This window comes from Lagenorhynchus albirostris, chromosome 16 (genome assembly GCF_949774975.1).
Source record: "Lagenorhynchus albirostris chromosome 16, mLagAlb1.1, whole genome shotgun sequence".
Taxonomy (NCBI): Eukaryota; Metazoa; Chordata; class Mammalia; order Artiodactyla; family Delphinidae; genus Lagenorhynchus; species Lagenorhynchus albirostris.
In genome coordinates, this window is record NC_083110.1 from 774,941 (window position 1) to 790,494 (window position 15,554).

The 15,554-nt window shown below is 44.2% G+C and overlaps 1 protein-coding gene across 1 annotated transcript in view; it reads right to left on the reverse strand.

Annotated features, from left to right (window-relative positions):
* FMN2 (formin 2) overlaps nt 1-15,554 on the reverse strand; it is a 312,579-nt gene that overhangs the window by 270,669 nt on the left and 26,356 nt on the right. The window contains exon 2 of the mRNA XM_060126886.1: nt 6,763-6,929. Within this exon, the coding sequence (XP_059982869.1) occupies nt 6,763-6,929 (167 nt within the window). The remainder of the gene's footprint in view (nt 1-6,762; nt 6,930-15,554) is intronic.

Genomic DNA, 15,554 nt, shown 5'->3' on the forward strand with positions numbered 1-15,554 from the left:
CCAGCTCCGCCCCTCAGGTCTTAAAGGATCTCCTTCAGTCAAGCCTCCCGCGAATCCATTCCCTCTAGTCTCTCTACACCTGCTCTTCACTGTCCGTAAGAATTTTACCCCAATGTACTTCTCTCCACTGTATCTTGACTTACGAGGTTTATTCACTTACCTTTTTAGCACATAACTCATGGCCTATGCTAGTAACCCCAGTTCCTCTGTCCTCCAGAATTGTCACCACAATGTCCCAAGGAGTCGTGAATTCTAGATGTCCAAACGAAAATGACCGTCTTGCCTAAAACTTGTTCTCGCTTTCACATTCTGAGAATCACCCTCCACCCACAGGTGTGAATCAGAAACCAAGGAAAGCATCCAATCAAACGTCAAGTCCTAAAACCTGAATATTCCCCACATCTGTCTCTTTCCTTCCCCACTGCCCCTGTTTCAGTTTAGTCACTTTTACCCACCACCCAGACCCTAATTTTAAATTTCTTCAATCCATTCTCCATTCTGCCACCAAAATAATTTTTCTTCTATAAATGCCAATCTGTTTATGGTTTAACTACGCAAAATTATTTAAAAGCATCACCAGGATGACATAAATGTCCTTGTTTACACGTCTGGCCTCCTTTCCACCCTTCAGTCTCCCAGTTTACAATCCAGAACCACTTGTACTCCATGGTCACTTGCATCTCCAAGGCGAGCACAAACACTCCTTTTGTAGCCGGTCCCCGCAGTCAACTCCTCGTGGACCCTCAGGCCCTTCCCCAAGTACTACCTCCCGAACTACAAGGGGACTCAGTCAACCCTCCCTTTTTGCTCCCCCTACTGTGCATGTCTCCACTGGGACCCCAAATACAATAACACTGCACACATCCAACACTCACTGTACACCCCATACTGTGCAAAAAGTTTTACTTGTGTTCATGCTTTCTTCTTACGCAGAAACTACTATATCACCCCTCATTTTACAGAAGTGACAAACTTTGAGAAATTAAGCCATTTTCCTTAGTTTGCACAGTAAAGTGGAAAATCCAGGGCTCAAATCCAGGACAGACTGACTAGAGCCCATTTCAACCACTAAACTCCAATAATTTGTTTTCACGTCTTATTTAAGTCGATGTAAGTCAGTTGAGAATAGAGGCTTTCTTTTAATGTGTGTGGCCCTTGTAACTAGGGGTGGGCGGGGCAAGAGAAAGGGGAGGAGGTGAAAGAAAAGAAATGTAAATCATAACTGCATATCAAGACCCTGATCTAAATTAAAAGAGATCTATGTATAAAATAAATAAGATACATGGTATATCTTTATATATATAAGTAAAATATATATAAATTTATAAAATATATAAAAATTTATATATAAGATACATGGTATATCTTTATATATAAATAAGATACATGGTATATCTTTATATTTATATATTTAGATATACATGGTATATCTAAAATAAATAAGATACATGGTACCACACAGGGAATATTGCCTATATTTTATAATAACTATAAATGGAATATAACCTTAAAAAATTGTGAATCTGGGCTTCCCGGGTGGCGCAGTGGTTGAGAGTCCGCCTGCTGATGCAGGGGACACGGGTTCGTGCCCCGGTCCGGGAGGATCCCACATGCCGCAGAGCGGCTGGGCCCGTGAGCCATGGCCGCTGAGCCTGCGCGTCCGGAGCCTGTGCTCCGCAACGGGAGAGGCCACAGCAGTGAGGCCCACATATGGCAAAAAAAAAAAAAAAAAAAAAAAAATTGTGAATCACTATGTTGTTACACCTGAAATTTATATAATTCTATACATCAACTATACCTCAATAAACAAATAAATAAATTAGAAGAGGAAATCCGCAGTTATCGTAGATCATTCGGGGCTGCTTTAACAAAACCACACTTTGGGTGCCTTAGAACAACAGACCTTTCTTTTACATAGTCCTGGAGACTAGAAGTCCAAGATCAAGGTGCCAGCATATTCGGGCCACGGCATCTTCCTGCGTCACATCTGGTGCCTTCTCCCTGAGTCCTCACACGGTGCAAGGGGTGACGGCGTCTCATTCATAAGATGCTAACCCATCATTGGGGCTCCACCTAATGACCTCAGCTCCTCCCAAAGGCCCCACCCTAACACCATCACATTAAGTATCCCTGGATGTGAATGTGGGACACATACACATTCAGACCACATACTGCTTAAGACTACTGCGTCTTAAGGAGAATTCAAAGTGTCATAGCGGCCTCCCCAGCTCGAACCCCAAGCGTGATGGGCCCTTCCCTCCTCCTTCCCTGGCGCTGGCCGGGTGGTTGGCGCAGGGGCCACTCCACCGCACTTCTGCATGCTGTTTGTCACTGAAGTCTCCATTTTGGCTACAGATGACAGTGAGGAGATTGCATTTCATTCGGTTTCTGGAAGTGGCTGCTCTTGGTGTTGATTTATGACATTTTTCAACAGGTTCAAGATCACGTTTCTCTTATTCCTTTCTGGCCTGGATTTTCACGTCTCCCTTCTCTGTAATTCTTGCCTCAAGAATATACTCCTCCAAACCTATGTCCGTACACACACCAAAGGCTTTCACCCATGTGGAAAACATGGGGATCACTACATATTTACCAAAATCAGCAGATCTGCCAAACCCAAAACAGCCCATCCAAAAATATTCTACTAGAAAGACGTTTAAGATCTGTTTTAAAGGATTAGGTAGATAAAACCATATAATCCTGCCAAAATCCTTGGGCCATGTATACTTGCTTTATTTTTTGTCATGTAAAGAGATTATGTGATACCTGACATAGTTATGACTGGAGAAATCCTAGAAGAGCTTGCTAATGGATAATCAACAATTACGTAAGATAATTGTGGTTTGCTGAAAACAGCTGCTGATGAATATGACCCAGAAAAAGGGTCTCAATTTGAATAAAGGCATTCTAAAGAGAAGGAGTCTTAAGGGACCATATCCTGAACGTACTCTGGCAAAATGACCTCTGTCCACACCTAAGGGGCAATGAGCCAGGGTCCGTGGTGGGCAGCAGGCTGAGATGCCTTGTCCACAGGTAGCAGGGCAGTGGCCCAAAACTTCAAGTATGTGGTGTGTCACAATAGTGAATGCTTTGCTATTTCTAAGGATTTAGAAACCACGCTAAATATTTCAAGAGAGAGTTTCCCTCGCACCTGACAGATGAGTAAAACAGGTTCCAAAAGAAGAAAGTCTCTCCTCAGACCACAAAGAATACAATCCACAACTCAACAACACATGTTACCAAGCTGCAGGCAGGAGGATTATTCCTATATTTTCCCTTGCTATCTTCAAAATTGCTCTAGATTAGAATTTTATTTGAGATATAAAACACAAAGAAACAAACAAAGCAAAAAGCAAAGGTGAGGATAATGGCAATGCTACTGGGCTATTAAAGGAGCTCAATCTTTCTTTCTGATTTGAGAAAATGTGACTATGAAAAGGGCTGTCAGCCCTTTTCAGTGGCTGAAGAAAGGTTAAGTGTCACGGCCTTAAGTCAATGACGTTCCACTCAGCAGAAAGCAAAACCTATTGTTCATCAGGTGATATGCTAGGTTATTAGTTTTCTAAATAAACAGAATTTTATTCAAGAAAAGTACATAATGAACACCGGTTCTGTCCTTACAATACTTTCCTCCTAAAACTGGCCTATTTCTCGGCCTCGGTAAACGGCGCAAACACACACCAGACACTTAAGACCAGCACCTTTGACCAGCACCAGCATCTTTGATTCCCTTTTCCATCGCCCCCCTCGTCTAAGCCCCAGAGGTCCCATTAGCTCCACCAGCAGGGCAGGACCCCTCCCACACCCACCGCCCCCTCTGTCTCCTCCACTGGCTCTCGCTCGGCTCCTGCGGCAGCCCCCCTGCTGTTCCAGCTCCTGCTTCAGCCCCTGGAACAGCACCCAAGGCCAGGTCCCATAAGCCACGCGCAGCACAAAACAAACACGCTCTTCCCCTGCACAACCCTCTAAAAGCTCCCACTTAAAAAAACGCATTATCCTTCCATGGCTTTCAAGACCCTGAACGTCCTGGCTCTGTAGTCCTTTCCGTCCTCAGGCCGTGTCTGCGCTACCCCGGGGCACTTGCACTTGCCTCTGGGCTCCTGGGGGGACCTTCCCTCTGACCTCCCGTCAGGGCTCCTGACATTACATGCGGGGCTTCCTTCTACACTCTCCCCACCCCCCCTTCACTGACCATATTCCACAGGTTCATTTCCTTCACAGCACTTATCAGAATCTGATGTAAGTCCATTACCTCCACTACATGTTTGTGTTTTCTCCGTTGGCTCCACTGTGAACAGGATGTAAATACAGAGAACCGGAATCTTAGTTCTCTTGCTCACTAATACATCTCTGGAGCCTAGAACACTGCCTGGCATAGAGAGTGCAGTCAGTAAACATTTGTGAATGAATGAATGAACATTATCACTCAAAACTATTTGCTTTTCAGTATTCTTGAAGTTTTAACCAAGGTAAAATGTGAGAGAAAATGTGAAATTCTTTCACATTTTCTATAGCATCTCTAAAGCAAAATGTTAGGCCCTAAAAATGTATAAAATAACATGGAACTGAATCAAGAGGGTTGACTGAAGTAGGCCAATCCATAAACTGCATGAAAAAGATCTCCAGATCAAACTCTGGGGCTCTAATTCCGTGTGGACGGAGATAAAGGGGGATGCTCTCAGGGAAGGGAGCAAAATTAGGGGTGGGAAGAGGACCTGTCATGAGCTTATTCCTGTGGTGTCTCAAAGGGCAACTGTCCTCAAGAGAACTGTTGGTGAAAAATCCTCCTAGCAGCAAGTTTCTGGCAACCAGCAGAGAGGCTAATTATCAGAAACTGCTCTCCCTACACAAAGTGCATTCCTCCCCCTTCCCTCACTAATGCCTCAGTTTGCATAACTCCCTGCACTGTTAGCTCTTCTGAGCTTTGCAGAAAATCCTCAATTATGCATACAATAAATGCACATTTCTGCTGTTGAACTGCCATTTAAGTATCCGGAAGAATGTTTCCTACTTGTTTTGTGTTAGGTTTGGCATGGAAGTAGAAAGGTAGCACAGAGCCAATGAATAAAGTGAGAAAATGCAACCGCACAAACTTGCAAAAGAAATTCCCCACTCTGAGAGAATTATTTCATACCATATTAAGGGACTGCATTCATTTTGCTTGTCACTCTCTATGCCATAGCCGGCTGCCCCCCAAAATGACAAGGCCGGGAGGGGTTACTAGTCTCTCTAACACAAGAATGGAGGAAGTAGGAGGTAAGAAACAGCTAGTTCAGTAATTTTTTTAAAAAGGAGGAAAAGGGTTATTCTATTCTTTTCAGTTTACTCCAATTCCACATTTATTGACTGATAAGACTTTATTTCCGAGCTTTAAGGGAAGAAAATGCAGTCAACTTGGGAATAGTTTTAATCCAAAAGCAAGTGTGAGGCACAGCTAGTGTTTGCCTCTGTCTGTCCCATAATTCTTCTAATTCCTAGTTGCAAACTGATGTATCTCCTAGAACACAGCTCAATAAAGCTCTTAGCTCACAACTGTCCCCAGGTTCTGTACCTGTAATAACACACATTTCAAAAAGGAAAAGGGAGGGAAAATTTAATTATCCAATTTTTCTCATAGAAGAAAAAGATCTACCGAGCAGTGGTTAGCTGCAATGTCATGAATGGATAGATGGACAGACAGATAGACGATTGATAGATGGATGGATAGATAGATGATAGGTAGATAGACAGATAGACAGATAGATAGATCAGTTGATCTTAAGAAGGAAGCTTCACAAGTCACAGTACATCCCAGGGAATCTTCTTCCACATGAGAAGTATCAGGAAGATCTCATAATATTTTATGTGGTTTATTTTCCTAATACTGAAGGGAGACCACAGTTGTGATGGGTAAAGAACAGGAAGAAGAAAAACAGGCACATATGGACGTTTTGTTATTTACTATCACTTCTTGATCTCAGCCAGGGCTCATTTCCATCATCTTCAAACCCCTCTTTCAGTCACGCACACACAGGAGAGAAGGAGTGCGGTCAGAAGCAGGGCACAGATGTAACCAACCTACAAGGATGAGACCTGTCCCCTGCCTCATACACTCCGAGCTCCACACAGGGAGCCAAGCAGACTCCACTTTCCCCATGAAAAAGTCTGCTCATTACAACCGCCAGGGTCGCACACGTACCACATACATAAGAAAGATGAGCAATACTCTGGTTTGGAAGCAACAACCCAGCTGTGCTGTTATTTGGTATGAGTTATCAAACAGCTTGAGAATGACTATTCTGAAGTATTAACCCTCTTGGTGAGTGGGAGCTGGGGAGGAAGCAGACAGTGCTGCTTCGTGTCAACAGTTAGTACCTGGATGAGCCATGAACTCACAGGAATAGTGCTCCAAAGCCCGCATAAACCTGCTGCCTTCTGGGAACAAAGCCCCTGCCCTCAGAGCTGCTTCTGAAGGTATGTACACGACCAGCTAAGTCAGAAATACCGACTCAGAGCAACTTAAAAACCATCACTGGTTAAAGCAGGCTAGAAAACTGCCAAGAGTGGCCATCTGTTAAGAAAAGGAGGTTTGGCAAGTATACTTAAGAATACCCTAGCCATAAAGGAAACAGATGTGCTAAGCTGTTGAGTGGCAGGGGCAGGAAGGCCTGCATCCCATGCGGGTCTTTAAATTACAGGGCGATAGGTAGACACACATCAGAGCTGCTGTTTCCACTGCAATCTGCTTCACAGCCATTGAGTTCTGTGAATTCTCCTACTTACATCAAACGGAGCTGAGCTGGACTGGGCATCCTGACCACACGGCTCCCTGAAGCAGTCACCGAAAGGAAGAAGGAGACCCATGGCTATGATCCGCGAGCAGAACTTCTCTGCTTCTTCTGGAGGCCCGTTCTCCTGCTGGTTGAACAGCTTCTCCAGCAGAGTCCGCCCTGCAGGGGAGACACGGTCATTAAACAGGTGCACTGGCAGGTGTCCTGGCTCAGACTTCCGGAGGAGGGGCCGACAAACACAGCTGGGGTAGCACTGTTGCCAAGGCTTTGCCGTGCACAGGGAATACTCTGCAGGTGGGCCTGGGTACCACATGGGAAAGGACAGATCTGGGTCGCTCTCCCATCCCCACAATACCTCCCCGCCTCCAAAGAGAATGGGACACGTGATGGGACCTACATCCTCTTCCATCTGAAGAAGACCCAGCCTTTTGGGTTTCACTGGAAATCCTCCTTCCACTCTTTGTCAACCGGCCGGTGGCTCTCTGAGGAGGCAGCCAATAGTCACCATTTAGGCTAAGAAATGTCAGTGGCTGCCTCACAGTCTGAGGGGTGGCTGTCGGGGGGCAGGAATGGGGTGGGCAGGGAGGCAGGCACCAGCCACTGGAAGGGGACAGGGCTGGCCCACAGAAAATGCCTCCCTGAAGAGGAGAGTGACAGAAACTCAACATCTTCTCATATGAGCCTCAGAAACATCACTCTAGGGTAGGTCTACACTTGAGGTTTCTATTACTTCCCAAAGAGAGACAAGAGAAGAGAGGCACATGGAGACGAGAGCGTTGGCTGCGGCCCAGGCCCACCTGGTCCCGTGGCTCTGAGTCCCGGCCGCGGGGAGAGCAGAGCGATGAGGGGGTAACCCGGCGTCTGCTCTCACTGGTCACCCAGAGCCGAGAGCCGCAGGCCAGCCCCTCATCTGTCTGACTCTCAACTCACTATCCTTCAGAGAGTGGTTTTTCTGGCTTCTGCACTAATCATCTACAGTGGAGGAAAAAGGAAGTCTCCAGAGTCACTCAGTTCCCGCTGCTCTGGCCCTTCCTCTATCAGCAGGTTCAGTCTTCAAATTTAGAGTAAAGTCCCGTATCCAGAAAAGCTCCCAGTGACCCCCTTCTGCACTCTCCCGGCTCCCTTCAGAGTTCCTCTTTGTCATTAATTACTTTAGTTAATTATTTGTTTAATGTCTACCCCCTCACCATAACATGAACTCTCTGACAGCCAGCATACATCCTGCAGACCTGTCCACTAGCACAGAAGAACCAATGAACACTTTCAGGAATTCTGAATGAATACAATGTTATGATTCTGTGATAAAGACTCATTCACATCATGGTCAGAACTGGAAATGAAATATTGGTCTAGACCAGGGGTCAGCAAACTTTCACTGCAAAGGACCAAATAGAAAATATTTTAGGCTTTAAGGGCCAACTAAGGTCTCTGCTACACATTCTTCCTTGGTTTGGCTTGGTTTTGAACAACTTTTAAAAATGTAAAAAGCATTCTCAGCTTGGGGTTGTGCAGGGCCAGCCCTCACTCTACACATCAGTCACATCTAAATTTCAAACGTATACATGTTCAGTTCTGCAGGATGGTTTCCATGCAATTTTAGTGCCTCTTCCTATGTTTGTAAAATAAAACTAAATTCAAAATCTACCTCTCATACGTAGAATGACAAAGCAGGGCAAAAGAGGCTCTCTGTTTTCTCCGTTCCTGTGGGTCACTAGAGAGCATTTGCAGGTCTCCCAGGACATTTTCTGAGGGGAAACTGAACTCCTTTTCCTACATAACTTAAGTTTGCCTGCACCTAACTGGACCCACACACCTAGGAAACCACATCCCTCAGTTCTCAAGTGATTGTCATAACAGTAAACCCATCTTATGCAGACCATCTTACAGTAGCTCTGCAAATGGCCAGAAAGCTAAATAGTTCTTTCCTACAACTCAATCTTGTATACGACGTAAAACAGGGAGACAGGATCTCGCGTGTGTGTGTCCCAGAGTGAATGAACGTGTATGTGTTCATCAAGCCAAAACCTTATGAGCAGTGGTAGGAGAGCAGCGTGGAAGCACAGCCCCAGAGCTTCGTGCCCTGAGGGCGAACACCCTTCACCAGAGCACCTCCCCCTTGGCAGCACTTCCAGCTCTAACAGCCCTGAGTGTCCCCCTGGTGGCAAACTCGCCCTGGGCTGGGAGCCCTGCCCTCACCTCCCTGCCTTCACAACAGCCCGGATGCCCCAGGCCTTCCTCTCACAGGCCTCTGGGATGAATATGTCACGTCCAATCCCACACGCTTAGGGACAGGAAGTGGGGGTGACTTCTTGATTCCACAAGCACTTTCAAATGATGTGACTCCTCCAAACACTCAGCGCCCTTGACACTCCCGCCAGCCCTATTCCTGCAGCGTCCACTCCTTCTGGCCCTTCCATCCCTCACTAAGCCCTCCACCTCCTCACTCAACACCCTGGTCTCCCCTCGACCCCATCATCATCGTCACCAACGCTCATGGAGGTAACTCACCCGTGACCGTGAGTCCTGCCTTCACCCCGCAGGACCTGGCCCGTCCATCCCCTGGCTGGGCCGCCTGCGCCAGGCCCGCATCCAAGTTCACTCAGCCCTCAGGGCTCCCTGTCCCCCTCGGGCTGAGGCTGTGACACAAGGCCCACCTCCCGCTGCCTCTTACATCTCCCTGGGCACCACCCGGCGCTCCTGCACCAGAGCACTCTGCCCCGGGACTTGCATGACCAACACTTTCTCACTCACCCACATCTCTTCTCAACTGTCACTTCCCCCACCCTCCCTAAAACAGCGCCTACCACCCTGTCCCATTATTCCCTTCAGCCTCCAGAGCTGGGCCCTGAGCTCCTGCGAGCCCGTGGGCCACCCCCCCTCACGGGGTGTCAGCTCCATTTCAGCAGATGCTGGTGTCTGTTCACCACTTTCACCCAGAACCTCAAGGGAGGCCTGGCCCAGAGCAGGTCACCAGTGAACCAGTATGTGGACATCTAATCCCCAACATGACTCTTTCGGCTCTGCCTCTAGAATCTCCAGTAAACCTTCATCCTCCACATGGGCCTTGAATCAGTCACGGTTACATGGTTACTGCCACCCATGCCGGTCGATCCCAGGCTCCACCACCACACCACAACCAGGCCCCCACTTCCCTCTCCCTCTGTCACGTCAGCCTGGCAACTCACACACACTCCAGCCTGGCCCACCCTTCCCTCCGCCTGCACCTGAGTACCTCAACACCACAGAAGAAAGACACACACGCTGCCTGTTCTCACTTTACTATCTTGACTATAAACGTCAATCAGGCCCAACCCTGCTCTGCATTCTCGACTCCGCTTCCAGTCGCCCCCCTCATCCCACTCTTTCCAATGAGGAGATGATGACCCTCTCAAATAATTTACGGAGAAAATGCAAGGATCTGGGACAAACTGTATACGCAGAGCACCCACACCTGCACCCTCCTCTGCCTACGCTTCACGGTGGACACCCTGATCCAGACAAAAGCAAGTTCTTCCCTCTGTGTCCTGGATCTAATTCCCTGTTGCATGCATGGAACTTCACTCTTTAATTGTTCCTTCTCTCTCTGAATCATGAACACGCCCTTCTAGACTGGACGATTCCAGAATCACAAATACATGCTTAAACTGTAAAAAAAATCTCCATGAGCCCACATCATTCCCCACCGCCAGCTACTGTCCCATTTCTTGGTTTCCTTTCACATCAAAACTGCCAGGTATATCATCACAAAGTATACAAATAACAAATGTTGAAGAGGATGTGGAGAAAAGGGAACCTTCATACTTTGTGGGTGGGAATGTAAATTGGTGCAGTAACAACAAAAAGCACTATGGACGTTTCTCAAAAAATTAAAAATAGAACTACCATATGACTTACCAATTCCACTGCTGGGCAAATCTCCAAAAAAATGTTTCAAAAATATATGCACCCCAAAGTTCATAGCACCACTATTTACGATAGCGAAGATATGAAAGCAACCTAAATGTCCATCAACAGATGAATAGATAAAGATGATGTGGTATTCCATTCCAAGTATTATTGGAATTACTTGGAATATTCCAAGTAATGTTCCATTGCGACATATATACAATGGAATATTATTTTGCCGTAAAGAATGAAATAATGCCATTTGCAGCTACATGGATGGACACAGATTATCATAGTAAACGAAGTAAGTCAGAAAGAAAAAGACAAACACCATATGATATCACTTATATGTAGAATCTAAAATACGATATAGGGGATTTGGTTCAAGATGACGGAGTAGAAGGATGTGCTCTCACTCCCTCTTGTGAGAGCACTGGAATCACAACTAACTGCTGAACAATCATCAACAGGAAGACGCTGGAACTCACCAAAAAAGATACCCCACATCCAAAGACAAAGGAGAAGCCACAACAAGACGGTAGGAGGGGCACAACCACAGTGAAATCAAACTCCATAACTGCTGGGTGGGTGACTCACAAACTGGAGAAAACTTAACTACAGAAGTCCACCCACTGGAGTGCAGGTTCTAAGCCCCACATCAGTCATCCCAACCTGGGGGTCCGACAACGGGAGGAGGAATTCCTAGAGAATCAGACTTTGAAGGCTAGCGGGATTTGATTGCAGCACTTCAACAGAACTGGGGGAAACAGAGACTCTACTGTTGGAGGGCACAGACAAAGTCGTGTACGCATTGGAACTCAGAGGAAGGAGCAGTGACCCCATAGGAGACTGAACCAGACCTACCTGCTAGTGTTGGAGGGTCTCCTGCAGAGGCGGGGGATGCCTGTGGCTCACCATGGGGACAAGGACACTGGAACAGAAGTTCTGAGAAGTACTCCTTGGTGGGAGCACTCCCAGAGTCTGCCATTAGCCCCACCAAAGAGCCCAGGTAGGCTCCAGTGTTGGGTCACCTCAGGCCAAACAACAAACAGGGAGGGAACCCAGACCCACCCACCAGCAGTCAAGAGGATTAAAGTTTTACTGAGCTCTGCTCACCAGAGCAACACACAGCTCTAGCCACCACCAGTCACTCCTATCAGAAAACCTGCCCAAGCCTCGTAGAGAGCCTCAACCACCAGAGGACAGACAGCAGAATCAAGAAGAACTACAGCCCTACAGCCTGTGGAAGAAAAACCATACTCACAGAAAGGGAGACAAGATGAAAAGGCAGAGGGCTATGTACCAGATGAAGGAACAAGATAAAACCCCAGAAAAACAACTAAATGAAGTGGAGATAGGCAACCTTCCAGAAAAAAATTCAGAATGATAGTGAAGATTATTCACGACCTCGGAAAAACAATGGAGGCAAAGTTCAAGAAGGTGCAAGAAATGTTTAACAAAGACCTAGAAGAATTAAAGAACAAACAAACAGAGATGAACAATACAATAACTGAAATGAAAACTACACTAGAAGGAATCAATAGCAGAATAACTGAGGCAGAAAAATGGATAAGTGACCTGGAAGACAGAATGGTGGAATTTACTGCTGCAGAACAGAATAAAGAAAAAGAATGAAAAGAAATAAAGACACTCTAAGAGACCTCTGGGACAACATTAAACACAACAACATTTGCATAATGGGGGTCCCAGAAGGAGAAGAGAGAGAAAGGACCCAAGAAAATATTTGAAGAGATTATAGTCGAAAACTTCCCTAACATGGGTAAGGAAATAGCCACCCAAGTCCAGGAAGTGCACAGAGTCCCATACAGGATAAACACAAGGAGAAACAACCAAGACACATACTAATCAAACTGGCAAAAATTAAAGACAAAAAAAATTATTGAAAGAAGCAAGGGAAAAATGACAACATATAAGGGAACTCCCATAAGGTTAACCTCTGATTTCTCAGCAGAAACTCTACAAGTCAGAAGGGAGTGGCATGACATATTTAAAGGGATAAATGGGAGGAACCTACAACCAAGATTACTCTACCCGGCAAGGATCTCATTCAGATTCCAGGGAGAAATCAAAACCTTTACAGACAAGCAATACCTAACAGAATATAGTTCCACCATACCAGCTCTAAAACAAATGCTAAATGAACTTCTCTAAGTGAGAAACACAAGAGAAGAAAAGGACCTAACACAAACAAGCCCAAAACAATTTAAAAAATGGTAATAGGAACATACATATCGATAATTACCTTAAACGTGAATGGATTAAGTGCTCCAACCAAAATACATAGATTGGATGAATGGATACAAAAAAAACACCCATATATATGCTGGCTACATGAGACTCACTTCAGACCTAGGGACACATACAGACTGAAAGTGAGGGGATGGAAAAACATATTCCATGCAAATGGAAATCAGTAAAAACTGGAGTAACAATACTAATATCAGATAAAATAGACTTTAAAAAAAGAATGTTACAAGAGACAAGGAAGGATACCACATAATTGATCAAGGGATCAATCCAAGAAAAAGACATAACAATTATAAATATATATGCACCCAATATAGGAGCACCTCAATTCAGAGGCAAGTGCTAACAGCTATAAAGAGGAAATTGACAGAAACAGAATAATATAGGGGACTTTAACACCCCACTTACACCAATGGACAGATCATCCAAACAGAAAATTAATAAGGAAACACAAGCTTTAAACAACAAAATAGACCATATAGATTTGATTGGTATTTATACGACATTCCATCCAAAAACAGCACATTACACTTTCTTCTCAAGTGCACACAGAACATTCTCCAGGATAGATCACACCTTGGGTCACAAATCAAGCCTCAGTAAACTTAAGAAAACTGAATACATATCAAGCATCTTTTCTGACCACAACGCTATGAGATTAGAAATCAATTACAAGGAAATAAACATAAAAAACACAAACACATGGAGGCTAAACAATACGTTACTAAATAACCAAGAGATCACAGAGGAAATCAAAAAATACCTAGAGACGAATGACAATGAAATCACGACAATCCAAAACCTATGGGATGCACCAAAAGCAGTTCTAAGATGGAAGTTTATAGCTATACAAGCCTACCTCAAGAAACAAGAAAAATCTCAAATTAATAATCTAACCTTACACCTAAAGGAACTAGAGAAAGAAGACCCAAACAAAACCCACAGTTATCAGAAGGAAAGAAATCATAAAGATCACAGCAGAAATAAATGGAACAAAAACAAAGAAAACAATAGCAAAGATCAATAAAACTAAAAGCTGGTTCTTTGAGAAGATAAACAAAATTGATAAACCATTAACCAAACTCATCAAGAAACAGAGGCAGAGGACTCAAATCAATAAAATTAGAAATGAAACATGAGAAGTTACAACAGACACCACAGAAATACAAATCATCCTAAGAGACTACTACAAGCAACTCTATGCCAATAAAATGGACAACCTGGAAGAAATGGAAAAACTCTTAGAAAGGTACAACCTTGCAAGACTAAACCAGGAAGAAATCGAAAATATGAACAGACCAATCACACGTAATGAAATTGAAACTGTGATTAAAAATCTTCCAACAAACAAAAGTCCAGGACCAGAAGGCTTCACAGGTGAATTCTATTAAACATTGTGAGAAGAGCTAACACCCATCCTTCTCAAACTCTTCCAAAAAAATTGCACAGGAAGGAACACTCCCAAACTCATTCTATGAGGCCACCATCAGCCTGATACCAAAACCAGACAAACATACTACAAAAAAAGAAAATTACAGACCAATATCACTGATGAATATAGATGAAAAAATCCTCAACAGAATACGAGCAAACAGAATACAACACATTAAAAGGATCATACACCATGATCAAGTGGGTTTTATCGCAGGGATGCAAGGATTCTTCAGTATATGCAAATCAATCAATGTAATACACCGTATTAACAAATTGAAGAAGAAAAACCTTATGATTGTCTCAATAGATGCAGAAAAAGCTTTTGACAAAATTCAACACCCATTTATGATAAAAACTCTCCAGGAAGTGGGCATAGAGGGGACCTACCTCAACATAATAAAGGCCATATATGACAAACCCACAGTCAACATCATCCTCAATGGTGAAAAACTGAAATCATTTCCTCTAAGATCAGGAACAAGATAAGGATGTCCACTCTTGCCACTATTATTCAACATAGTTTTGGAAGTCCTAGCCATGGCAATCAGAGAAGAAAAAGAGATAAAAGGAATACAAATTGGAAAAGAAGAAGTAAAACTGTCACTGTTTGCAGATGATATGATACTATACATAGAGAATCCTAAAGATGGTACCGGAAAATTACTATAGCTAATCAATGAATTTGGTAAAGTTGCAGGATACAAAATTAATGCACAGAAATCTCTTGCATTCCTATACATTAATGATGAAAAATCTGAAAGAGAAATTAAGGAAACACTCCCACTTACCACTGCAACAAAAAGAGTAATATACCTAGGAATAAACCTACCTAGGGAGACAAAAGACATGTATGCAGAAAACTATAAGACACTGATGAAAGAAATTAAAGGTGACACCAACAAATGGAGAGATATACCATGTTCTTAGATTGGAAGAATCAATATTGAGAAAATGACTATACTACCCAAAGCAATCTACAGATTCAATGCAATCCCTATCATATTACCAATGGCTTTTTTTTTTTACAGAACTAGAACAAAAAACCTTAAAATTTGTATGGAGACACAAAAGACCCCGAATAGCCAAAGCAGTCTTGAGGGAAAAAAACGGAGCTGGAGGAATCAGACTCCCTGACTTCAGACTATACTACAAAGCTACAGTAATCAAGACAATATGGTACTGGCACAAAAACAGAAA